Here is a 27,760-nt window from a genome sequence, read left to right on the forward strand (position 1 = left end):
TTAAGCTTGGATTCCTTGGGTGAATATTGTAATAAGGAGCAGGCCAAGGGGCTTAAATCGACAAAAGCTTTGTGTTGACTTTTCCTCCGCTTTAACTCTCCGGGTAAGGACTGTTAGTGTCCGGGGACCACTGTTCCCGCGCCCCCCCCCCCCCGCACCCTGCCCCACCTTCACTGTGATTTGCTGCCCTCGTGCTCTGCTGCATTCTTTGCCTTCCCCTTTTACTTCTGCTTTCTACCAAACTAGCCTCTTGCCGCAGTCCTTCTGTAGAGGGGCTTTGCCACTACCCAGCCCTCTTACCCAAAAGGGCATCCCACACCAGCAGCTTCAGCATCTGAATTTCTTGCTTCCAGGATGGAGTGAGTTGCTCTGCTCAGGAAAGGGAGCTCAGTGACTCTGTGCAGAATCCTTGGTTCAGTCCCCTGGCCCTAATGGATAGACACGGCTGCCAGCGCTCACCCTAGAGGGAGCAGGTACAGTGGGGTGGGTCCAGTCTAGGCAGCCTTACAGCCTTACATGTGACTCCATGTGGCTTCTGGAGGCGAGTCCTTCGAAGTAATGCATGGCAGTGGGCTTTGGAGTCTGAGAGATTTGGGTTTGATTCCTGGGTCTGTTACTTACTATGTCATATTGGACCAGTCCTTACCTTCTTGGATTCCACTTCCTTATCTATAAAATGTGAATAACAGTTGTGTTCTTTCATAGGTTAGTGGTGAGGATTAAATTGAATACTATAGGTAAAGCTTAACACAATGCCTAGAACATAGGTGCTCTGGAAACTGTACTTTTCCTTTAAAAACCATGTGGCTTTTTAATTCCATGTTATACCAGATGTGCAGTTTATTTTGATATGAAAATATTTAATATGTTCCTTAAAGCCTTTTAGTGAAGTTGATACTCCAAGAAGAGAATTGCCGTGTTGGTTTCTTTTTGGTTTTGTTTTTTTTATGAAAACCTTCGGGAGAAATGTCTTTCTAGATGTAATATTTAGGAACTATCGAGTTATCCTCAGATGATTCATTCTAATCTTATGGATTCTGTTTGGCTTTCCGTTTTTTCCATTGGAAACTAGCAAACTGAGAGCCAAATGTTGCAGAAACCTACAACCACGGTGGGAATGTTGGACAGATTTACCGTTGGTTTTATTTTATGTTTCTACCCTTGTTTTTCTTGCTTCCTCTATTATTAGTCTTTGCCTTGTTAATCCAACCTGCCTTAAATCCTTGGTGACAGGTGAGGATACAAAGCCACTGACAGAGCGGACCCATCTGGATGAGCCGCCTGGGGACAACCCCATGAGCGTGTGACACTACTCATGTGCCTGGAGCATCATTTTTGCCCTTCCTTCTCCTACACCCAACCAACATCCTCTTCTTTTTCTTTTGAGTTTCTCTCAAATCTACCCCTTTGTCTTCACCCATCGCCCTCCATTGTCTCTGACTTGGGTTTTGGGGTGGCTTTATACCCTGTCTGCATGGTTCTATGGTTTCTCCCCGCCAGTGCATGCACCACACTCCTACCTGAGAGAACTGTCCAGCCCACAGGTCTTCTTGTTTCCCCTTGGCCTGCCCAGTGGAACCTTCTTGCCCTGTTGGCCTCTTCTGCTGACGTTGCCATGTGTCTGCTTACCGGACTCTTTTGTCCCCAGAGCACGCCAGGCTATCCAGGCCTCTTTCCCTGGGTGGGTGCTGTTTATTTTTCTTTCTCCACCTCTTGCCATCTACCTCAGGACTTAGCTGAGAGGTCATATCCCTCAGCCCTGGCCTCCCTCGGACAGAGTTACACTGTGGCCACCTTTGGTCCTTGGGCGTACGCTGTGGTTACACTTAACTGTAGTGCTCTGTTGTTGCCTCAAGTTCTGGCCAGCGTCCCTATGAAACTCGGTGGGTGCTGAAGGAATGAGTGAATGAGAGAGAGAGAGAATATACATGGATCTTGCCATTCTGAGCCTGCTTCTGAGATACTGCATGTATGAAAAATGTTAGCATTTCCACCTTTATTTTACACTTAGGGTAAAATTAGAAATAAGATCATCCACTCCTGGCAATGAGTTTAGGGCAAAGTAATTGTAGGATCCTCGTATTATTCCTTTTTCAAACTATGAAAAATGACTACCACTGGTGATGGTGTAGTCATTACCACTCTAGAATAAGGAGAGAGGAAGTTGTTCTATAATGCATCAGTGTCCTGGGCTGAATTGGAACAGCCATGTCCCCAGCACGGGTTTAGCACCCTCACTTAGCAGATAAGGCTGTGGTTTGCCCAAAATTCAGAGCCCGTTTATCTCATCTTTGTTCACTCATTGCTTTCTTCCTTCTATCAAATACTAAGTAAGCACGTGCCCTGTTTCCTTCTCCTTGAGAAAGACTCTTCAGGCAGAGGAGTGGTGTCCTGGATGCTGGATGCTGGTCTCACTGAAGATTAAAGCTGTGTGTGTACACACACACACACACACACACACACGCACGCACACACACAATATTAGCACTTGTTATAAGCTGATCCACAGTGTAGAGTGGAACGAGATTGGGACCCTGTCTGTCTACACCAAGGGACTAACAGCCTAGCAGGGGCAGCTCCTTCATAGAACAGCCGTTCTGTGCAGGAGTAAATAAGCATGGGACGCATATGCCTGATCCAGAGTGGGAGGTGACAGACTGTTAAGAAAAGCTCCACAGAGATGTCCATGCCCTTGCTAGGGTTCAAGGAGGCATAAGAGTTCACTAAACACAGCAGCATTGAGGTAGGTTAGAAGCAGAGGGCAGAAACAGCACATTTGTTAGAGATTGCTCTGATGGGCGCGTTGGGAGTTCATGAGACACCAAGAGAAGCAGCACTGATATTCCAATTGGGAGATGATAAGAGTTGCAGAACAAGAGACAGGGGTTTGTTTTGCTCTTTAAGAAGTAAAATCGACAGGGCTTGGTAACTGATTGTGGAGGGCTAGGGGAAGGGAGGAGTTAGAGTTGACTCCCAGGCTTTTGGCAGAAACCTCTGGGCGGAGGGGCCTAGAAGCTGGCTCAGACCCTGGCCTGTTGACTGACAACCCTGGTTATGGGATGCGAAGCTTTTTCTAGTAGCCTTTGGTCTGTTAAAGAGATAACTTGGCCTGTGTAAAATGAGCAGCTCTGGCCTAAGAAAGAAGTGATGGTTTGTGTGTTCCTCCTTTCTAAAGAGAGAGCTGGACAGTTTATCTGCTGAGAGCTGAAAATGACGTCCTAATTAAGGAGAAGTGAAGGCTGCGCTTCTGGTAGCAGTAATGTCTGTTCACTCATGGGAGCAAAGCAGAAAAGCTTTGAGAGCAGGGGACTTTAGAAAGGCACAGTCCTGCTGCTTAGCATGGGAGTTTGAGAGAGCACTTGCTAGAGAACTCAGAACTGCTGGAAGCAGAGGGAGACTCCTGCTGTTGGGGGGCGGGGGGCTGTCGGGAGACTGCACACGTGCCCGGTGGTGGAGTCTGGCTGAAATCCAGGAAAGTTTGAACACCAGAGTAAGAGTCCATGATTTGGTTGAAAGAAAGAGACATTCTAATCAGTCTGTTTATAATCAAACTTGCACTAGGTGTTTTTGTCATCAAAGTTATGAAATGATGAGAAAATACCTGAGTTGGACCTTGCTACTTAATTTTGTAGAAAGCTACTGTTAAGTACTATTTATTCAGATTGTTTGAGCATCACTTTTTTTAAAAATCTCTTTTAAAAGATATTTTTGCGAATGGAGAAGAGGATGTAGAGAACTTGGTTTGAGGAGTCAGGATTAGACACTTGCAGGAAACCCAGGAAGATGTGCGTAAGGCATATCCTGTTGCTTTGGAGAGGCTCTTGTTCTGTCTGGGAGCCTCAACAGGTCTGTGATAGAATTCACAGGGTCAATGAACTTAGATGGGAACAAAATTACATCTTTATTTTAACCAAATTCCAATCAATTTATTATTTTTATTATAAGTTAAATATTTATTTTAAAGAGAGCAAGTGCATGTGCATACTGGAGGAGAGGCAGAGGAGAGGGAGAGAGAGAATCTCAAGCAGACTCTGTGCTGAGTGTGGAGTCTGACACGGGGCTTGATCTCACAACCCTGAGATCATAACCAAGATTTGGGCACTAATTGACTGAGCCACGTAGGTGCCCCGTAAGTTAAATATTTAAAACATGTAGTATTCGCAGTATATGTCATCATTAGAATCAAAGTTATTTTCGTATTATATTAAAATTGTGGCACATATATTGTTTATGCTTACCACTACTTTGTATTTATGGCAGTTATTAGATCTGCCACTATGTGAGAAGAGCCAGTGCCTTAATAAATAAGTACATACATTACTAAATCACACGCAAAATTTTCTTTTAATTTGGATAAACATACTTCAGTCAAATTGGTGTCTTTTTTTTTTTACTCCTATGCATTGTATTTCATGCATTTAAAAACATTATTCTGAGCAGATGTCATCAGCTTCACAGCTGCCCAAAGAGGTCCGTGGCACACAAAAGGTTAATAACCTCTGGCTAAGAGCATGTAGTTGTGGCATATGACCTCCACCTGGTGGCAGCATACTCCTTAAAGGTTAAATCTATGATCCGCATTGTGAAGAAACTTTTAAAATAACAGTATACTTAAGTATGGTTCTCAAACAGTTTTGACTACAAATCCACAGTAAGAAATGGGCTTTACGTCATAACTCATTATACTCATACATAAGTTTCACAAAACAAGACTTGACCTTACCATGTAACATATTGATATTTTTTAATCTATTCAAATATTCCCTTTGATTCTCTTCTTTAAAATAAAATACTGGTCGTAACACAGTATACTGCAGTTCAGTGGGTTACACTGTTTGACATCATAGGAGACCCTCTTTCACCATATTGCATGAGTTTTTTACATGGGGAACTTCACTTTGGTGTTCTCTGAAATACCCATACATTTTCAGGGACATAATACATTTTATATAACTGTCAGTAAATATAAACCTGCTTTTACACAGCTTTTAAAAAATTATTTATTAGTGATGTCTAATTTATATACGCTGAAATGAACTAATCTTCAGCGTATAACCCAGCAAGATATAGAACATCCCATCACCATGCAACGTTCTTCTGTGCCTGTTCTCACTCAGTTCCATCCTAAATAATCACTATCTGATTGATTTAAAAAAATAAATAATTAGTTAATTAATTTGACCGAGAGAGAGAGAAAGAGAGAGAGAGAGAGAAAGCGTGCGCAGGCACGCAGGCAGGGGGATTGGCAAGCAGAGAGGGAGAAGCAGGCTCCGCATTAAGCAGGGACTCCCATGTGGGGCTCACTCAGTGGCAGGACGGGAACCTGACCTGAGCGGAAAGTAGCCACTTAACCAGTTGAGCCACCCAGGTGCCCACTGTCGGATTGCTTTGACCACAGATTTAATTTTGCCATTCTAGAATCATACAATATGTATTCTTTTTGCCTGGCTTCTTTTGCTCAACATAAGGTGGAGATCACTCCATATTGAGTTTATCAGTAGTTTTGTGAGGAGCAGTCCATCGAATGAATGTACCACACCTTGTTTATTCTCCTGTTGATGGACTTGGACTTTCTGTCTTAGCTATTATGAATAAAACTTCGACAAGCATTTGCATACAAGTCTTTCTGTTCACATGTTTTTCTCTCTCTTGATAAATACCTAAGGTGGAATTGTTGGCTTAGTCAGTAAATTAAATGTATGTTTAACTGTAGGAAACTGACCAACTGTTTGCCAATGTGGTCGAACCATTTTATATTTCCACTAGCAATGCATGAAAGTTTGGGTTGCTCCATATCCTACCAACATTTGGTATGTCAGTCTTTTTAATTTTAGTCACTTTAGTAGGTATGGAGTTGTATGTCTTGGTAGTTTTAATTTGCATTTGTCTGATGACTGATGTTGAACACTTTTTCATGTGTTACTAGCTGTTTGTTTATTTTGTGAAGTATCTATTCAAGCTTGGGTTGTTTGTTTTTTTAATATCGACTTGTAGGAGTTCTTTATTTTGGATGCCAGACCTTATGTCAGATATATGCATTTATGAATATTTTCTCTCAACCTGTGACCTACATATTCATTTTATTAATGAACAAAGGTTTTTAATTTTGACAGAGTTCAATTTAATTTTTTTTTCTGTATTTTGTACTTTCTGCATCCTATGAATTTTTTTTGTATTCTAAGTTTGGCAAGACAATTTTTCTTTTTATATGAAGGTCTTTCATCCATCTCAAATTCATTTTTGTGTATGGTATGATGTAAATGTCGAGTTTTCTTTTCTTTTCTTTTTTTAAAGATTTTATTCATCTATTTGACAGAGACCACAAGTAGGCAGAGAGGCAGAGAGAGGGGGGAAGCAGGCTCCCTGCTGAGCAGAGAGCCCGATGCTGGGCTCAATCCCAGGGCCCTGAGATCATGACCTGAGCCAAAGGCAGAGGCTTAACCCACTGAGCCACCCAGGCGCCCCTGAGTTTTATTTTCTTAACATATTTATGTTTGGTATTCTCGGGTCATTAGTCGAAAATAATTTCCTTTCACCATTGAATTATAGCACAGAATTTAAAAAGGAAAAAAAAAAAACTACTTAGCCAAAGAGGTGCAGAAATGCCATTTTCCTATGGGCCATCACTGACCCTTTGGACCTTGGAGACTGTCCCCAGCCTGCAGTCTTAGTCTCCTATTCCTTTCTGAGTCAGCTCATCCACAGTTATCAAGAGATTTTTAGAAATCACTCATAAGGTGTGAGGATTTATAAGGTTATATTTTACAGGGTCTAAAGCTGTGCCACAGAACGGCTAGCCACATACGGCTGTTTAAAGTTCAATACAGTTTAAAATTCAACTTCTCAATCATAGTAGCCACATTTCACGTGCTCAGTAGCCACACATGGTTATTGACTACCCTATTGTACAGCGACAGGAAGCAGGATATTTGGACAGTTTTATAGCATATTTTAATGAGACTAATTTAGTTTTGATAACTGTCAATCAGCATCTACCTTCCTCTCATTGGTTCTTTTTCATTTGTCCTCACTTTCATGTCTATTCTAAGATGTGCTGTCTCAGCTATTTCTTTTGTCTGTCTAAAAATGCAGTCGCTTATAGCTGTTCCTTCCTACGTAGAAGAAAAACTTTCCCTGACTATCCACAGAACCCTTCTTTTCTGGAGCCTACCCAGGACTGACCCATTTGACTTCTTTCAGTGTCTGATAGTCTTCCAGCTGCTATGGATGTCTTGAACAATCCCCTTTCAAGGCATGGCCCAGAGATAGGTATTTTGTCTTTCCTATCATGACTAAAATTATATTTCTCCTTAGCATTTCTACCCTAAATATTAAACTTGCAAAAAACTGGTAGGTTTATGATGCGTAGCCCTGCCCCGTAGGAAGGTTTCTGTCCACTAGGGAACTTTGTTGCCATTTCATCATGAGCAACCACATAGGAATTTGTGAGATTTTCTCTCATTGTTTGCTGGGTGTGAGCTAACTCTGCCATTAATGTCTTTCTAGTGTGGGAATTTTGCTGTCCTGGTCGATCTTCACATACAGCCACAGGGTTCAAACAAAGATACCAGCTGGTTTTCTGAACAGAAGAAAGAGGTACCACAAAACTTTTCACTGTTTAAATGCAAATGTCTGCTGCTAGAAGAAATATTAACTCTTTCCAGCTTTCATTTTCATTAGTGAGCAAAAAATAAGGAATGATACTTAACCCTTGAGAAATGGTTGTTATATTCCCAATGACAGACGTACACTTGCTTCTTTTTCCCCTGAGAAGGTAATACATCTATGTAATTCATAAGCTATATTATTTAAACTAGGACTTTTCTACCTCTTTGTTTTTGGGGAAAGGGCTCATTATAGTTAGAAGACGGCTGTAAAGTGAGGGTTCTAGGCAAGCAGGGATTTTAATCTAACTGCTTGTAAAGGACAGGCTGAGCCCCTGAAGTAGGCGTGGGGTGACACAAGACTGATCTTTTACAGCTCGAAATCAAATATTATTTAATTCTTAAGTTCTCATCGTCCACACTTTTGTCTTCCACTGTACTTTTTTTAACAGGCATCTTTGATGGCAAGCGTGGAGGTGTTTGACTGTAGTCCTTCTCACTGTGATCAGTCAGGGAGGTGGATGGCTGGGGGTGCTCATGGGTTTGATCGCCCTGGGCCTCAATTTCCTTATTTGCAACTGAAAGAGTTGGACCAGAGGCCTCTGAGTCACTCCTAGCTCTCAGTTTCCAGGATCCCACCCCAGTGCTGCTGTGGCGGAAGGTTGGAGAGGGCATCTGGCTCTCCTCACGTGCCTCTGCTTCCTTCTCCATGTCCTTGTACTAGAGAGCGCAATCATGAGGCAGCAGCTTTCACATAACTCTCAGAATATTATAGCACTTTGTGTCCTCCGTGATCCTCACCACAATAGCTTTTTAGAGCTAGAAGTAAAAATAAGATTTATTGAAAGATAGTATGTGGAGAAGAATCTAGTTATAGTGGCAATCAAACAAAGCAAACAAAAAAACACCTTTATTGTGGTAATTGTTTTTAGTCAACTTTTGAAGACTACTAGAAGACAAAAACTCCCTCAAAGAAAATTTATAAGTAATATATTTTCAGTCACGAGGTACTAATATAATTAAGACTTGGCTGGGCGATATTGCCCTGGGTATCTAGTGGGCCACGGCTGAAAGAAGGCAGGCACGAGATTCGGTGTCATGGGATTTACCGTTCAGGTTAAATAAATGGGTTATCCTCTTCAGGACTCAATATTTAGGAAGCCAGCATCTCCTGCTACAACTCAGCTCCATGGAATTCCAAATTTGGCTTAACCAATGTTGGCTTGCCAACACTCAATTTCTCCAAAGTGACTAATGCTTACCTGAGGGGACCTCAACCCAAAAGTCTTCTGACTTGACTGACATGAACAGCATTCTAGAATCCACTGTTTTCGGGCCCACCTTTTCCTCCATTCTCTCCGAGCTTTACCACCTCAGCCTTAGCCCTTTCTTGTTGATAGGTAGTCAGTTCTGCCAAGAGTCAGTTGATTTGAAAGGCTTTAAAATAAAACCATGAATATGTGAATCACCTTGTAGCCAAAGCATGAGGCTAGATTTTTCCAGGGTGCCACACACAGCTGTTGCTGCTCCACCTAGTACTATGTCCAGGCAGCAAGGCATGACTTAGCAAAGGTGCTCAGTGCAGGATGGGACTTGCAGAGCTTGGCTGCAGTGCTGGCTGCAGGAGGGCCTGTTACGCCGGCAAGCCGAGCTTCCCTCTCAAAGCAGAGCAGATGGTTTGCTGCTTATACTTGAAGCCGTTCCTTTAAAGTTTGTTCACTGACATTAAAATGGCTCTGAGAGAGGGAGAGCCAGAGAAAGGAGAAAGCTAGTCAAGGAAAGGATAGGACTCTAGCCTGTATTCAGTGTCCCAATGTTTTCATCTTTTTTTATTATTAGATCATTTCATGATTGGAATTTCATGAGCAATCAGTTTGATTGCATCTTAGCAGTCACTTTATATAGTGAAAGTCTTAAGAATGTCCAGTTCCTTTTCAGGAAAAGGAACTAATCGCATGTATTAAACCCAAGTTTATTTTGAGTCCAGCACGAGTAGTCTTTGTACCCAAATATGCAAACTTGTACTCTTTCATTTGTAAACTTGAGGAAGCAAGTGTGAGCCCGTTAGCCTGGAAATTCTGTATATATCTCTGTCCTCTTGCTCATTGATTTTGGCTCGGTCTTCTTAGGTGCCCCTCCTGTGTAGCTGGGAATTTGTCTTTTCTAGCATTGCTCTGGTTCTGAGGAGAATGCTTCACTAAGTGTGGTGTGGTCAGTTCCTAGGGTATCTTGACCACACTGCTAATGGTCTACCTTCCATTCGTCAAACCTGACTCATGGAAGGAAAGCCCCGTAACTATAGGGAGAAAGTTTGTGTTGTATGGGCCTTTGTTTTATTTTTGTCGTACTATTTTTAGTTCTAGCCTTATAGGGCATTTATGGCCAAATTTTAACAATCTCTGTTTCCATGTATGTCTTTCACATATTTTCTAGCTCAGTCATCGTTGAACCCTGCATGTGAAGCAAAATTCTTTAATTGTTAAAACAACAGTATGAGGCAAGGCTGCCTTTCTGTTGTGTGAACAATGCCAGAACACTCAGCTGTAAACGGATATCTCTGTATTCCACAAGGCACTGCGTCTTTGGGCTGCAAAATGAGAGCAGGAGAGAGGAGACCAGTGTTTACATTTCACGTAGATCACGTTTGTGAATTAAATCAAGGATTTTCAGTACTCTTGAGGAGTGTACATATTAGCAATAAAAAACAAGTTTGGCGATCATTGCCCTTCAGAGCTACTTAGAATTTTGTTCTTGTTTTAATTTACGAAGCTTCTAAGAGATCAACCTGAGATGGCATTGAAGAAACCAGTGAAACAGGTTTGAGCTGACCTCGGCAACTCCGAGCCTTCTGTGGAGGCTGGGATTTGGATCAGAATTATCAGTCCTTACACACCAGTTTCTTAATCTAAATTAAGAAATTTAGATTTGTGTGCCATTTTCCCCTTTCCCTGCCTTGGCTACATGTCTCTGGTGGACAGTGTCTTCCTGTTGTGTGGTGGACTTTGAGAGCTGTGTTTTTCTTTTCATAAGTAACACTGATACATAAAACAATCGACAGCCGCAGAAATTTGCTGGCGGTGTGGTATGTTGACATTGAGTTAAAATCATGTGTTTCTGTTGCCTAATAAATATTAATCTACTTTAGAGAAATATGAGAAGTTAAATTATTTTCAGCATTAATCAGCAGATACAGTACAGTTTTCACAAAAGCAAATGGTCATGTACGGGATCATCAACAAGTGCAGGGAAGAAAATCACAAAACTGGTTTCCAGTTCTCTCTTCAGCCCATCCCTCGATACTGTTCCTTCTTCAGTAGATTTTTAAACCTGAGGCCAGAAACTAGTGAGTGGTGGTGTTTAGGTTAAAAAAATGTTGTTGTTTTGTCTGTTAGGTTGGTTTTTTTGGGGGGGGTTGTGTCTGCTCCTCTCCCTACCCCTCACCCCAACTCATGCTCTCTCTCGCTCTCTCTCTCAAATAAATAAAATCTTAAAAAAAAAGTTTTGAACCAAGTTTGAAAAATGGGAAAATATTCCCATAAAAATCACTGTGGCCAGCTCCTCCTGAACAGATAGGAAGAGCTAATAACCCTGTCCCTGGAATCCTCACATGACAACGGTCCCCTGAAACCATGGAGTGGTGGGGGGTGGCTGCCATCCCATCTTGCCCAGCCACGCGGGGCACTTCACTGCTTTTATCTTCCTTTTAGAAATGTGAAACTGAGGCAGAGGGAAATGAAATGAATTTCTCAGGTCACAGAGTAAGCCAGCATCATGGTTTTGAACAAACCTCAGTAGCAACCTTAAACCTGGGATGTTACCCTCAAGCACAGACAGCATTCTTTTCAGCCTTCACAGCTAAGTAAAACAAACAAAATGAAATGTTCAGTGTTGACTTTTTAATATGCACGATATTGACTCTTTTTGCATTGCATTACATGAAAAAACTATGTCTCATTTTTCACCTTACTTAGGAAGTCTGTTTACTGTTAAAAGAAACCATTGATTCAAGAGTTAAGGAGTACTTGGAAGTTCGTAAACAGCACAGGCCATCAAATACAGAATTCACGAGATCCAGTCCCTTGACCTTAAAAGGTAGGCACCGAGTACTTTGATTTTGGATAAAATTTCTGCTTTGTAGAGATGGCAATTATGTTTGACTCTGACTGTCATGTTAGTACAGTGATACATTTAAAAAATATGTTCTAATGAAGATGCTTTGTTTGGGTAAAGAAAATTAACCAAAAAGCCCTGGAGGGCTTTTAATAGTAGGCAAAATATATAAAAATAGAGAATAAAACATTCCTAAGGAAAATGTAAATACTTTAAAGGATTTTTTTTTTTTTTGACAAGTAGTCTTACAGATAGATTTACATTAATGCTGACTTGATTTGGGGCTTTATGCTTTTTTAAATGCTTTCATATATGTGACTCTATTTCAGACATTCTCAGCTGGGGGTGATGGGTCCCAGGGGACACTGGGTTGTCATCGGGTGAGCGGGGAGGGGGCTGGCAGGAAACTACTGACATTTAGGGATTGGAAGCCAAGGATGTCACTGAATATCATACAACGCACAGAAAAGCCCCCCACAACAAGGCATTATCTGGCCAAAATGTCAAGGGCACGGAGGTTGAACTGTCTTGCCTTATTTCCCAACAACACTTTGAGAATGGTGATGTCTGAGTTGTAGGTGATGAAGCTGAGGATCTAGAAGATTAGGGGCTCACCTAAATAGAAGGTCATCTTTTTGAGGACAGAGATGATCTTGTTTATTTGGCATCTTACCCCGCACGCCCCCCTCCTCCATACTTAGCCCAGTGCCAGATACACAGATTCAGTGACTTGTTGAAGGAAAGCATACTTGAGTGACAGGTGGCAGAACCTGACCCAAGACCCAGCTCTTCTGACTCCTAGCCCACTGTTCTTTCCTCTCTGTCATTGTCGTGCTTTTATTTATTTTTTTTTTAACTTTAAATCAGCATTTCATAATACTCTTTGTGGTACAAATAAGGTCAACCTTGTGTTAATCCTCAGAGAGCAGCACTGGACAGCCATGAACTAGGTTATGCTAATGCAGCATCCCCTTAGGAGAAGAATTGTGTTAAGTAACCCCTTTGAAGGCACACTTAATCTACACTGTTCACCTGGGCACAGCTGATAAGTAGGCAGACAGATTAATTTAACCCGAACTGAAGCCTCGAACGGAATTTTCAGTTCAAACAATATTGTATTAGATGACACTTTCTGGTATTTCGTTTAGTAGTAGGATAAAGCTGGAGAAAAGCCAGAGGGGCTTATACCCCAGCAGACCGGGCTAGTCTCATTTTCTAACTGCTACAAAAAGAGAAGAAACAGAGAAGGTTCCCAGACCTTCATTTCTGGTGTGGAGGTAGCATGGTCAATACTGATTGTCAAGTAGCCCTTCCCTGGCTTCCTCTGCTACTGAGTAAAAAATGCTAAATACTCAATTTCCCAGCCTCTCTCACAGCTAGGGAAGATGGGTTGTGTGTTGTTCTGGCCTCAAGATGAAAATCAAAGTCTTTCTTGGGCTCATGTGGGCAAGAAGTTTGTTTTTATTTGCATGGACGAATTTATTTATTTATTTATTTATTTATTTACAACAGTTTTGTTTTTAAATAGGAAAGTGATCTTTCTGTATATACAAAATTTTAAAAAAAGGTTTATTTATTTGAGAGCAAGAGTGCACACGTGTGAGCAGCGGAGGGGTAGAGAGAGAGGAGAGAGAATCCCCAGTGGACTCTTCACTGAGCTCAAAGCCCAGCGTAGGGCTTGATCCCAGAACTCTGAGATCATGACCTGAGCCAAAACCAAGAGTTCCATGCTTATCTGACTGAGTCCCCCCTGGTGCCCCATACATAGAATTTTATACCCTGTTGTTTTTTTCCCCCACATAACATAATATAGAAATCCTTTAAAACATATGCATCACCATTTTTTGAAAAGTTGTTTTAATGTGGTAAACTATACATAAAATTGACCAGGGTAACCATTTTCAAGTGTTCAATTTAGTGGCATTAAGTACATGCACATTGTTGTGCAGTCATTGTCACTTTCTATCTCCAGAACTTTTCGCCGTCCCAAACTGGAAGTCTTTACCCATTGAACAATACCTGCCCATTTCTCTCTTCCCTAGCCGCTGGTAACCTCTATTCTGCTTTCTAATTTACTACTTGAGGTACCTCATATAATGGAATCAGACAGTTTATCCTTTTGTGTCTGGCTTATTTCACTTAGCTTAATGTTCTCAAAGATCATCCCTGTTATAGCATTTAGCAGAATTTTCTTTCATAATACTCACACACACACACATAAACACACACACATTTTTGTTTATTTGTTCATCTGTCATAGAATAGTTGGGTTGTTTCTACCATTTGACTATGGTAAATAATGTTGCTATAAATATTTGTGTTCAAATATCTCTTTGAATCTCTGCTTTTCACTTCTTTGGGTGTATGCTTAGAAGTAGAATTGCTGGATCATATGGTAATTACCAGTTTATTTTTTTTTTATTTAGGTTTTTTTTTTTGTTTTGTTATTGTTGTTGTTTGTCTTTTTTTTTTTTTTTTTGAGGAACTGCCATCCTGTTTTCTGGTGACTACACCATTTTACGTCCTCACCAAGAATGGATCTCCGTGTTTTCACAATCTTGCTAATACTTTATTTCTGTTGTTTTGATAATAGCTGTCCTAACATATATAAAGTGGTATCTTATTGTGGTCTCAATTTGTCTTTCCCTCATTTGTAATGATTTTGACCATCTTTTTAATATGCTCATTGGCCATTTGTATATCTTCTTTGGAGAAATGTCTGTTTATGTCCTTGCCCATTTTTTGGGTTGTTTGCTTTTGTTTTTTAGTTGTAGGATTTCTCTTATATATTCTGGATATTAATTCCCTTTCAGGTGTATGATCTGCAAATATTTTCTCCCATCATCTGTTGCCTTTTCACTCTTGATAGTGTCCTTTGATGTGGAAATGTTTTAGATTTTGATGTGTCAATTTATCTATTATTTTGCTGTCTGTGCTTGACACTTTTTCCAAGAAAGCTTTACTGAATCCAATGTCACAAAGCTTTTCCGATGTTTTCTTAGAGTTTTCTAGATTTAGCTCCTTTTATTTAGGTCCTTGATATCTTGAATTAATTTTAAGGGAAGGACTCAACTTCATCCTTTTTCATACAGATATTTAGTTGTCCCAGCACCATTTGTTGGAAAGTCATATCCTTTCCCCCATCAAATAGTCTTGGCTCCCTTACTGAAAGTCTTTGATAATAAATGTGAGGATTTATTTCTGGGCTCTCTATTCTATTCCATCGTTCTACATGTCTGTCTTTCTGCCAGTTGGGGGTTACCATAGCTTTGTAATAAGTTTTGAAATTAGGAAATATGAGTCTTCCAACTTCCTTAATGTTTTTTAAAATTCTTCTGGCCCTTCAGGGTTCCCATCGCCACTTTTAATGACTGTGTAGTATTCCATTAAATATCTTTACTCTGATTTATTGGTAGGACAGTTAGGTTGCGTTTTAATGTGTTCTCTCTTGTAAACAATGGCACAGTGAGTATGCTGACGATACACATGTTCGCACACAGCAACTCCTTTATAATATTTTTAGTTTTAATGTTCATATCTTTATTAGTTTGTAAGAGCTCCTTAAGGATAAAAATGCCTTGTATGTTTTATGTGTTGTACATGACCTTTCTGAGTTTGTCATTTGCCTTCGACTTGGTTTGTTTAACTACACAACCACAAACTAGGAGAAGCTTGCATTTGCCTGGTGGATCTTTCAGTGAGCAACCACTTTCGGGATGAATGCTAGGCTTCACTGTAATGAGATCAGAGTGCAGTCGATTGCCAGAGGGAGGCAGGAGGATCCTGAAGCACCATTGTGTTCACTCAGCTGTGCTAAGTGTTCTTCCTTGAAAGTCATGTTGGTATGAAAGCAGTCACTTCCCTTTCCTTCCTACTTCTGGTAACAGTTAACCTTTAATTGACCATGTCTTTTGATGTTCAGACCTTAGCCAGTCCCCTCCTTTGCTGCCGCCAACCAGTGCCTGCTCCTGCCTCCCCTGCCTGGCGGGGCACCCACAGCAGCCTCCTGGCTGGCTTCCTTGTGTCCACTCTGGCCCATGCCTCTCCTGCTGTTTATACTTCAGTTCGTGTCATCCCTTAATATCACAAGTCTGATCTTGTGAACCTCTTCGCCAGGGCTCCCAGGTGCAAGCCAGGATCCTGCCTCTCCAGCCTCATCTTGTCCCCCTCTTTCCTTCTTTCTTGCTCTCAGTGATGGCAGCTTAATGCCTTTCTTCCAAAGATCCTTTCTTCTGCTCATCTTGGGGGTCTCTGCCCAGATTGGAGCCCAGGTCTCGATCCTTTCCCTGTGCTCTTTCTGCTCTCTGCTCAAAATCACTCCTCAGGGAAACTTATCCTGGGGAACCGTCTCCCTGTCTCCCTGTTACTGGCCCACAAGCATCCCGAACATCATTCAGTTAACGTTGGTCTCTCCACAAGCCGTGTAAGCCTTCTGAAGACAGCTTTGGCCTCTTTTATTTCCATTGTGTCTCCAGCTAGGAGGACATTTCCTGCTTTGCAGTAGGTATTTAATAAGTGTTTGTACAGGTGATAAATTACACGCATGGTTCTATCTTTCCTCTTCCTAGTAAGGTCAGAGCATACCATAACTTTCCCAGCCTGCCTTGTCTCCTCCCACCGCTCACTTTCTTGCCTCCCACAAGCCTGCTTTCTTGATACCACTGCCTTAACATTTACAGGTTTTGCCTTTGTCTGGAAAACTTATATTTAACTTTTAAGATCCACCTCAAATATTACTTCTCCAAAGTCTCCCTCAGTTTCTTGTCTTTTGGCACTTAACACTTTTAATACATTTGTCACATTGTGTTATAATTGTGCTATAATCCGTTTACCTACCTTTATCCTACCCCCTTCAGTGGCAAGACTGGTGCTTTGCCACTCACAGAGCCTCTCTCCTTCTCCAGATCACATTAGTGCTTAACCCTAGAACATAGACAACTCTGCTTCTGGTTGTAAGCGCTTAACCTCATGTTAAACTGTTAATTTCCAGAAGGCAGGAAGACCATCATTCATCTATCTCTCCCACAAGGTTGCTTTCCACAAAGCGGTTCATCTTGCTCTAGGCCGTGTGCACCCGTAGGAATGAAGTAGACACACACAGTAACATACTGTCACCTTACATTGTTTATTAACAGCATCACTAAAACTGGAAACTGAATACATGTTCTTAAGTCTTGCCTCAGAGCCAGAGACATCTCTCTACATTTATCTGACTGCCTGTTCTCAGCTGTTCCCATAATCTTACTTAAATGCCTTTTTTCAAAAGCAATTTGAAAGCCACTAACCATAAGGCCCTGCCTATTTCCTCCTCAGTATCCAGTTCTGTGTCTCATGTTCCCTGAAAATTGAGTTATCCTTACTGTGTTGGTGGTTTGGATGATTGTGAGTGGTTTATGCTTTCGTGTGAGGTGGGTATCTTCTCTCATTCACCTGAATTTCTTACCTTTTTCCATTTCCAGAGCCATGTAGCAAATAATGTGCCTCATCATGTAAAGGAATGCAAAGAGTATTCGCAAACTCCGTGAACAGTAAAGCACAGACATTTGCTGATAGTTTATCTTTTTTTTTTTTTTTTAAATCGCCTGGGGTGTTGTTTCAATAGATTCAATAAAAGTTAGTTTTGTGAGAAAGTTTTTTAAAAGACTTACCTGTCATGGGGCACCTTTGTGGCGTGTTTGGTTAAGGGTCCAACTCTTGGATGATCTCAGGGCCCGGAGACTGAGCCCTGCATTGAACTCCACACACTTGGCATGGAATCTGCTTCAGATTCTCTCTCCCCCTCTCTCCGCTCCTCCCCTCCCAGCCTCTGCGCTCTTACTCTCTCTCTCGCTCTCTCAAATAAATAAATAAATCTTTAAAAAAAAAAGGACTTAACTGTCAAATTCTGTCAATTCTGTCTCATTTAATATTTCCCCCTTTAACCTTGCCAGTGCTAGGTGTTACCAGTGTTTTTAATTTTTCCTAGTCTGACAGGCCAAAAACCAGCAAAGGAGATACTCTGCTCTTTGATTTTTATCTTTCACTTTTTTTGAACTGCGTGTTTATAGCTTTTGTTCATCTTCATATTGGGTAGTTTGCCATTTTCTTCATAATTTATTCTCTTTCCCATTGTCCCTTCCTTGGTCCTAGCCTTCTTAACCAACTCTTGAATGAGCCTCTCAGCTTTTCCTCTTGGCTGCCTTTTGCTACAAACTTCCAGACAACAGCAGGTTTCTGCCTAGTGACACAGCTCTCCCAGTGACAGAGGAAATAAGCCCAGCATCTTCTTTGAGCAAGAATCCAAAGTCTCATGCTCTAGCTCCCAGCCTAGGCTTTCTGAGTGACATTCATTCATAGCCCACGTTTGTTAACTTATTGACTAAATTGTGAAGTTCACTATTGCCAACATAGCTTGAATAAAATAGTAAGTTATTTTAACTAAGTAAGTTATATTAACTAAGTCAGTAACTTAGTTAATACACAGATATATACATCGTGCGGCAAGGAAGACAGTGCAGGAGGATGCTGCCATACTAGCTTTTGAAATGAATAGTTGATATTTCTTTCTTCTCTCACCTAACATGTATTTCATATTCTCTTGGCCCTTAGCCAGTAACTCAGCTGATCAGGATTCTTTACCTGGCAAGGCCATCCAAACCTTCATTCCAGAGGTACTGGAGCTGGCAGTGGTCCTGCCTTTCTGAGGTCACCCACAGTTCTCATGAAGGTTTAGCACTGGAAATGTGCCACTCAGTAAAGCCTGTTATCCTCTCAGTGTTGTATCCACTTGCCTCTGTGGTGTCATTCTGGGCCAGCATTTCCACTCCCCTTTTGGTCTTTTTGTCTGATGGCATAAGAAACCTGAAGTAGTTATGTGGCACTTTTAACTTGCAGCCTGGGTCCTTGTTATCCCCTCCGTTCCAGTCTTCCTTTGAATACTCATTAAGCACAGTCATGAGGATGGAAATCAAATTTTTGCTGAGGTGGTCACTTCCCACTTCCACTCCCTGGTTCCAGGAATTCTTGCCAAGGGAACACATATTGTTCTGCTGGTCACAGCATGTAGTATGTCTTGTCAGACTTTACCCCAGCCCCACAGGATCCTGCCTTGTCATTTGTATCACAGCAGAATTTCCAGTACACCCTTCTACCACTCTGTAAGGCCAGCTGCATTTGATCCTTGCTTGATTGCTTGGTAGGACCATTGCATTTTATGAGTCTATTGGCTTCTTTGTAAAGTGAGTTTCTTGGTCAGAAGCACTATGGTGGTGATGGAGGATGAGGCCTTCAGTAAGTTCTTGGGTGATGTGGCTGGCAGAAACGTGGCAGGCATAGAAATACATTCAAATCCCGAATAAGGGTCCATTCTAGTGAAGATACTATCTCTTCTGTGATGAATGAGGTCTAATATAATAATCTACCCACCACTGATGACTACTGGCCCATCTCCTTGCAGTGTGAGAGTTGATAAGGAGACTCATATTAATTGCTGCTGTTGGCAGATTTGGCATTTGGCAGGGCTCAGTGTTGGTGAGGTTAAGTCCATGGTGTTGAACCCTAGCATATTCATCCTTGCCACCATGGCCACATGTCTCATGAGCCCTATGAGCAGGTCATCTGGCATCTGGGGTAGGAGGCTAGCCAGCATCCACAGGGCAGGTCATTTTGTCCAGCTCATTATAAGAATTGCTTAATGCACCTTGCTGGAGACTATTCACACAAGATACAGATACTTTCACACATACTCTACTTAACTTTTCCTCCTGTGTCCTTGTCTACCAGTCTGAGTTCTTGCCACTGAATAAATGAATACACACACACACACACACACACACACACACGTACATGTATCAGGCTGTCTTTCCTTACTGGCCAAATGGACCCAAAGTATATTCTTCAACATTCAGCTCATGGGACAGATTTTCTTTCTCTACCCCAAGTGAAGTTATATCATTTCATGCATTTACTTCCGATTGGTACTATCTGGTTGGGTGGAGCCATTGATGAACCAGGTCCAAATTTTTATCTGCTAGTAAACAGGTCACTGAAGCCATCACCCTTTCAGATCATTTACATAGATCAAAGAAACATGCAAACATCCTGAAAAGTGTTTGTGCTTATTTCTTAGTACTAAGAGCAACGGGGTGCAGAAACCTGAATGAACTCTTTGACGTGCCCAGAATGAATTCTTTGATTTCCAGGGACCAGTATTGCTTTTCTTTTTGTTTTTGTTTGTTTGTTTTCCAAAAGATGTATTTATTTATTTTGAGAGCGAGAGTGAGCACAGGGAGAGGCAGAGGGTGAGAATCTCAAGCAGACTCCCCGCTGAGTGGGGAGTCCAATGTGTGACTTGATATTATGACCCTGAGATTATGACCTGAGTCAAAATCAAGAGTTGGATGCTTAACTGACTGAACCACCTAGGTGCCCCTGCTTTTGGTTTTGATGGGAAGAGGGAACTCCAGAGACTTTTTTTTGGCCCTTCTTTACTGTATAGCACGTACTCCATGAGACATGGAGTCCCAAGTTTAGGTTATGTCGGTTGCAAGGTAAATCTATCCCAATTATGTACTCATCAACTGAGAAGACAAATACAGATTTTCATAGACCTACTGGGCTCTCTTTGAGATGAATTGAAACCAAGTTTCTATTTATCACACTGGTCGGTCACAGTGGTAGTCAGGAACCCTGAGAATTAGCATTATCTCAGAGCCAATCTCAGGGTTCTGTGTATCCCCCTTTTCTCATTGTGCAGCTCCCCTAGAAAACAGGTGCACATCACAAGTGGGAGATTTATGGTCCTGACTTGAGGGGTGCCTCGCTCTCTTTTCCGGGAGACGTGGTTCTGAGTATTGAGTCAAATCTGGGGACTAGGTAAGAATCTGTGGCATCTCCTTCAAAGTAGCCCAAGTCAGGCCCCTTTTCACCAGACCTTGATTTTTTTTCCCCATTATATAGTGTATTATTTTGCTAGGGCTGCCATAAGAAAATACAACAGACTGGGTGGCTTAAACAAATTTGTTTTCTCACAGTTCTGGAGGCTTGGAAGTCTAAGCTCAAGGTATCAGGGTTGGTTTCTTTTGAGGCCTCTCTTCTTGGCTTGTAGATGTGGCCGTCTTCTCCCTGTGGCTTCACATGGTTTTCCTTCTATTTGTATCTGTATCCTGATTTCCTCTTGTAATAGGAACACCAGTCATACTGGATTTGGGCCCGCTCTGATGACCTCATTTTAACTTAATTGCCTCTTTAAAGATCCTATATCCAAATGTAATCACATTCTGGGGTGCTAGGGATTAGGATTTCAACATATAAGCTTTGAAGAGACATAGTTCAGCTTGTCATATACAGTTTAAGTAGGGCCCAAGTATGCTGTCCATTTAATTTGGAGTTGTGGACATAACTGTTAACCAGTAAGCCAAAGATGTCTGTGGATTGAGCTATTGACAGATTTCCTCCCAAGGTTACCACTGAGTAATCTTGGACCAAGTGACTTGGCCAGCCATGGGCCTTAGTTGACCGCAAATTTTAGGCCACCTAGTCACCAGATGACACACCCACTCTTGGGCTTTTGTGGTCTACAGACACCATGTCTGTCCTGGTCATTAGCCTTCTCAGCAACTATCTCTTACTCCCTGACCCTTATACCCAATGTGGCTACCCGCTCAGGAATAGCCCTGGCAACAGTGTCCTCTCCATGTTGACCCCCCACCATTATGCACAGGGTTCTGGGGAACACAGAGCAGTCATGTGGCACAGGCTGGCATTCTCATGCAGATCAGCACTCATACTGTCTTCTCTCTTGGTATCCTGTACTAGGTGTGTTTACCTGGGGTGCAGCTTAATGTACCTTGTATCTATACTCCAGCAGAGGGACCCTGGTTCTCCCACTGATCAACTTTTTTTTGAGCAAGTAGGAAAGTGACCTTGTGGGCATGGTGGTGGTGCACAGTTTAGTATCAGTGTCATGCACTAGGCAGTCTGATTATTCAGAAGAATGCTAAGCAAGCCGACTGCCCAGAGCTTATAGACCTTGCCAGCCCTGCAACTGGACCCATGGGAAGCCACGTTCAAGAGGAGTTCCTCTCCCCTAGGGGAAGGAGAGTCACTGGTCCCAGTTGGCTTTGGCTAGGCAACCCTGGGAGAGCTTCTGTGGTCAGTTATCAACTTGTCACTGTAACCTGAGTGACAGGACCCAGAACATCATACTCTTGGCTCTGGGCCTTTGCGTATATTGCCCTCCTCTCCCTGCAGCTCTCTTCTCCTTTCCTATTGCTATGTCAGTTCCTCCTCCTCCTGCAAGCCTGTGCCCAGGTGCCACTTCTCCTAAGGAGCTTTATCTGATTCTGTGCTCCCTCTTTCTCAGGGACCTGCCCCCTGCCCTTTCCCAGGTACCCGGTCCCCCCCAGCAGTAGCAGCACTCAACATTCCAGCTGGTTCCTCGAATCCCAGAGAGATGTCATTTTCATTGAGGGCAGGACTCTGGTGCTGTTGAGCACGCAGTGCCGAGCCTGTCACTCAGGAGGAACACAAGCCATGGAAGAAATAAAGGAACGGAGTGTCGTTTCTGCTCACCAGCCATGTGTTTATCTGGCAGAGCTTTGTGGCACACTTGCGTTGCAACGTCGCTTGCCCCTTGACAAAAGGCAGAGATGAAAGTGGCCTGTGAGTTAACAAATTATTAAATAGTTGTTCTCACTCAGTTTTCAGAAAGTCAAAACCACATCCTACTCTGGTGTAAGATCAGCTACAGTGTCTTCCTGACTGGTTGGCACCGAGGGACTGAACCTCTCCTCCCTCCAGCCCCTCCCTATCCCAGGGGTCTGTTAGTATTCTTACCCCGACTAATTACCTGTTAGTGGGCTTTAGCCTGCTTGCTACCGGCCCTGTGCTGTGTCTCCTGCATCCCCACGGCAGATCCTTGGGGCAGCCCTTGCTAGCCGACATTCTTAACTCTTGATCTGAAGAGGAGAACCAAACTCAAAGGAGTTCGAGCAACTTGCCCAAGGTCACAAAGCTAGTAAGTGTCAGAGGCTGTGTGAAAATACAGCTGTCTAATGTCTGGCCTGTTTAAACTGCTTCAATATCCCCATCGAGAGAGAGAGAGAGAGTGTTTTCTCTTTTAATAAAACTTGCCCCTAATCATTGAAAAAAAAAAAAAAAAGGTATCTTTCAAGTTAACCATGTGAAAGCCAGGAAAGGTGTCTTACTTGAACCTATCACATGGATATCTTTGTTTGGGTTGTATATCCCCTATTCTCTGATCACAGGATGGAAAAGGAGACATAGACTCCAGAACAGAACTCATCTGTCAGCTAAACATTTACCTCAGTGCATTGTCTAAATAGTAAGGGTTCACTACATCTTCGTGTTTGTGGAACAGTTCTTTTTTTTTTTTTTTAAACTGCCCATTATTCCATTTTGTATAACCTTTTTCTTGCAGTGAACATCTAAGAAACCCAGTCCTTTGGAAAATGCCATAAAATAAATTAAATTTTCCTGGGTACTGTGGTTTCTGTCTGCAGTGGCTTTCTTTTTGGCTTTTCTTCTAAGCTGAGCACGCCTCTAAAATCTTAGCTTAAATCTTTAGCCAGTGCATGGAGCCGTCTGTTCATTCTTTTGTGGCTTCCCAGGTATCTTCTGCGAATGTTCAGGGCTGAATTACCAGGCTTCCTCTCTCTTCATCGACACCCACGCAGCATTCTGTGGTGGGGCACATTACCACCATGTTAGGAAATCAGTGGGTGTTCACACCAGAGGAGAAAAAGACGAGAATCGCCAAAACAAGCAAGTTCTTCCTATTCTTCCTTCTGTCTGAGAAATGTTCCCCTCCTTTCCCAACGCCCAGTGTGTGGTACCTGCCAAAGAAAGCTTTCTCTTTTCTCTTCAGACACAGGCCTGATTGTGAGCCCTTCTCTCTGGTGGCCCCAGGAGTGCAAATTTGTATATGTGCTGTTTGTTTGGGTTTGTATTTATTTTTCCCAACCCATTGAAAACAGGGCCTTTTCCTATTTAAAATAAATTTTGGAAGTGAACCACTTTTCCTTTTGAGCCCGGCCCTTCCTCAGACCGTGAACAGGCAGGCATTTTCCGAGAGGACAGTGCAAACTGGCCAAGAGACACCATTCCCTGCACATTAACAAGAGTACGCCCAAGAACCGTTAACCCTGAAGAAGCCCCCTGGACAAATGCCGCTGACCGCTGCAGTCACTCCTGATGGCCATCAGCTGTCCCCGTGGAAGGGTCAGCCTCTGCTCCTGTCCTCAGGCCTCGCCTCGGCAGTGGAACTGGGCCACGGTCACACACGCTGCCGTGGAGGGGTCCTCGGGCTTCTGCAGCCAGACATGGACGGCTGAAAGGGGGAGAACCCAGCCCTCGTGTGGTTTTATAAACAGCAAAACAGCACAACACATTTTCAATTATCTACTGTTCTGGTAAATATTCTTCATATTTCGGCATTGTTTTTTCTATTCACAGCCCTTTGCAAATAGAAATGGGTTTCCTTAGATTTGTCCTAGGGCACAGTGGAAACATGTGTTTTCTTTTTACACATGTGTTTAAATAGCTTTGCTTATTATTTATGTTTCTTCCCATAGTGTACTCAATCAAAACATTTTCTAGGCTTTCATCCACATGAGAAGCTTAAAAGGGCAATAATGAAAGCAAGGGCCTAGAAGCCCTCTGGTAGCAGATTATTTTTCTAGGAAGGGGCATTTTGCAGAACTTAAAGTTTTTGTACTTTTCTACCAAAAAAGTGTGTTAAGACACCATTGACAACACAAGACATTTTGTATTCTCAAAAACCAGGAAGACTTTGCTAACCATTTATTGCAATAAACGGAAAGAAAACAAAATCCCTAAACCTTGAAGGGTAGTATTTCCACTTGTTATAGTCACCTGTCATGGAATTTGCCGGTTTTGGTGACTGACCTTTGGTTCACTTTTTAATTTTTCGAGGAATTAAAACACGCACAAACATTCCCTCACCTCCCCCACCTCCGATATACAAAGCTTCAGAAGAGGTTAGGATTCTTTCTGCCGCACCAAAAGGTTGTCACGCTTCAGTTGGAACCACCTAGAAAACTTTGTCGATGGTGCCGTGAACCTTATGAGATCGATCCTACCGGCCTATGAGTAAGCTCCTTCCATTTCTCCCACCCCACCCTTCTCCCTTCACCTCCTACCACACACATCAAAAAGACAATGATTTTTCCCTCATAAAACAAAGTCTCTATTGCCATTGCTTACTTTCAAATTACAAAGCCATTCTGTTGGAGCTTTTATGGTGATGCAACTCCGTATTATTTTTGAGTCTTGTTCACATTGACATCTGGACTCAGTGCTCCCACATTTCTGCATATTCTGAAACTGGGGAGTTCAGAACAATGCTGCTAAATCCCCTGGGACTCTTGGATTCCAGAAGGATCTTTGTCATCAAACATCAAACATTGCAAGACCTTATTTTTTTTTTTTAAGAAGTTGTCCCAGTTGCCTCAGAGCCCTGCCCATTTACCAGCTCTGTGAAGACTGATGATTTATTACCAGATATTCCAAAGACAAATCCCATTTGGTGGTCAGGTAGAACTGGTTGGTACTCCTGTCCTGCTGGGAGTGGGAGGAGAAGTAATGGAAGAAAAAGTCTCTGGCCTTTAACTGATAGTAGGGGTGAGATTAAAAACCTTTCTTTTGGTGATCTCTTTTGTCATTATCTCCAATGGCCACAATTAGATGGGAGTCCTGTAATTCTCTGGGTTCACCCATTGAAAATTGTGATTTATCCCAGCATTTTGGGAATGTGCCCCCAGTGGCACTAGCTTTCTGTTGTCCAAATAGTTGGCTAGTGTTAGCGTATATATATGTATATGTATTCAGGTGAGGGCTGGAGGATATGGGGGGCATGCAAGTACTGTGGGACTCCTATAAGACTGTACTTTCTTTTGGCATTTCCCAGCTGAAGTCTTAAAAAGTGGCAACCTTTCCTGTGTTTGACGGATACTAACGAGGACAACTCCTCTTCCCCACCCTCCCACCACCACTCATAAAACAGAGGCCTTTTCTCATAGGGGTTGCATGTAATTTTTTAATGTGTGGGATGACAAGGGATAGTGGAAACTATTTGCCTTGGCATGTACTGTTCACTTCTCAGGAGTTTTATGCGCATTACACTATAGCAGTACCCTGTCTGGGAAGTGCCCAGAGCATTTACCAGCTTGTCTGTTCCCTTTAAATTCTTTTCCTTTGGCCAGGCTCTCCATGCCAAGTCACATGCCAAGATTTTAAAATTTGTAGTAATTGAGTTTCACATTGCTAATATTAATAGCCCTTAGGAAGCTTGGGAGAGAAAATAGTAATTATCTAACAGATTAAATATCTGTCAAGAACCCCTTGATTCTGAAGGGTTCAGAAAACAAGTGAAGAGGCCCTCGTATAGCATAAGACACTGTGGTTTGACACTTTGGGACCGAGATTTGCTAACTCAGTACCTTGGGAATTGTGGGGACTACAACCCAGAGGATGATTAAAAACCAGAGCGCTTTCATTTTCAAAATTCCCTATCATGGCACCCTAGTTACTCTAATTATTTGGAACAAAAGTGAGAGACTCTAAAATTGTATTCTTTTGTAGTTACTCTTTTCAGTTTACCATTTCAGTCATTTGTAATCAAAATCATTTTATACTCACTGTAATAACCTCTATGAGCTGAGCAGGGAGTATCTGCTCCCTTTGGTAGAGTAGGTATTTCTGTTGTCTCTAAGTGAGCGTGCTGCAGATTCCTGAGGTAGGTATTTGTGAAGCACTGTGAAACCCCTGGGCTATTCCCAGGGAGTCGAGTAGAAGCATATTTAATAACTGCTCAGGTACACTTAATTGTGGGGCATATTTATATTTGTTGTTCTAACACAGTGCTGTTATTACTTAGAGCCTAAACTCCAATCAGATTCAAATTTACTTTAACTATGTGATCATGAACCATGCAATCTAATGGGAAACTTGGCCTAACCTATTTTGTGAAATGTCTTGAGAACCAAATTCTCCATTGTCTGTTTCAAACAAAAACCAAACTAGGTGCCCATTATCTGAAACATAAAAAATGAATGCCTAGAAGAGATGCTAGTTTTACCTTTGAGGCCAAGATCAAATTGCACTTCTGGGGTCATAAATTGGTATGTATGTGTTCATAAATGTTTATGTTTTTGTATTTCTGTGTGTCTTTAATAAATAATATAGATATGTATATACCTCAAATATAAGTTGCTGTTAAAGAAAATAAAAAGTTAAAAGGCCTGAAAGGAGACACCAAAAATATGATTTCCTTACAAATATTTGCAGGAATTTTACTTAATTGCAACCAGAAGTCTGACCTGGAAGTGTAGTGTTTTGACCCCCGAGCTGTCTGGTTTCCTATTTGCGGTGTTTTGCTCTCCCCTAACTGTGAGAAAATCTATTTTACACGGTTTTAACCCTGTATATTCTTAGAAACACTGAAGTAGAAATTATTCCCTTGGGGGAAAAGAAATTCTCATTATTTAAAGAATGACTTGTAAAGGTTTCTCTTAAAGAGAAAACATTTTTGAAACACTTAGGAAATCTTTCTTCTTAAGACATATTTGAAAATGAAACAGCTTCTGGGGTTCCTTTCAAGGTAATATGAACTTTTGGAATACTAAAATTTTTGCATTGTGTACATTTATTCTTACTTTAGTAAAATACTAACTTGTTAATAGCAAAAGGGTAGAGTTTATAAATAGTTCTTGTATGAGGAAGCATTTTCATACTTTTTCCCCCTGTTTCCAGCTTATTAAACCTTTTTTCCCCCTCTCTAGTATTTTAGAAAAGTAAAAGTGAAGCTGAATAAACTCTAGGGACTTGGTGTTCTAATGGGCTAAAAGACACCAATGAAATTTAATTAGGATAACGGTGGGGCAAGGAGGCCTACTGTTGGAAAATTATACAATTCACAAATCAAATGCTTGTAGATGATATTTGCTTAATCTAGTAAAACACTGGGGAACATTTTTTCTGTGTAGCCTCTTAGAATTTGCCAGCATGTTCAACCAGTCATAGACCCC

The 27,760-nt window shown here is 41.9% G+C and overlaps 1 protein-coding gene across 1 annotated transcript in view; it reads left to right on the forward strand.

The window, feature by feature from the left end:
* The window catches only part of SLX4IP (SLX4 interacting protein), a 190,535-nt gene that overhangs the window by 111,731 nt on the left and 51,044 nt on the right, over positions 1-27,760 (forward strand). Inside the window, 2 exon segments of the mRNA XM_032859187.1 lie at positions 7,507-7,596; positions 11,576-11,696. Of these exon segments, the coding sequence (XP_032715078.1) occupies positions 7,507-7,596; positions 11,576-11,696 (211 nt within the window).

This window comes from Lontra canadensis, unplaced genomic scaffold, assembly GCF_010015895.1.
Source record: "Lontra canadensis isolate GAN:19392208 unplaced genomic scaffold, GSC_riverotter_1.0 scaffold16, whole genome shotgun sequence".
Taxonomy (NCBI): Eukaryota; Metazoa; Chordata; class Mammalia; order Carnivora; family Mustelidae; genus Lontra; species Lontra canadensis.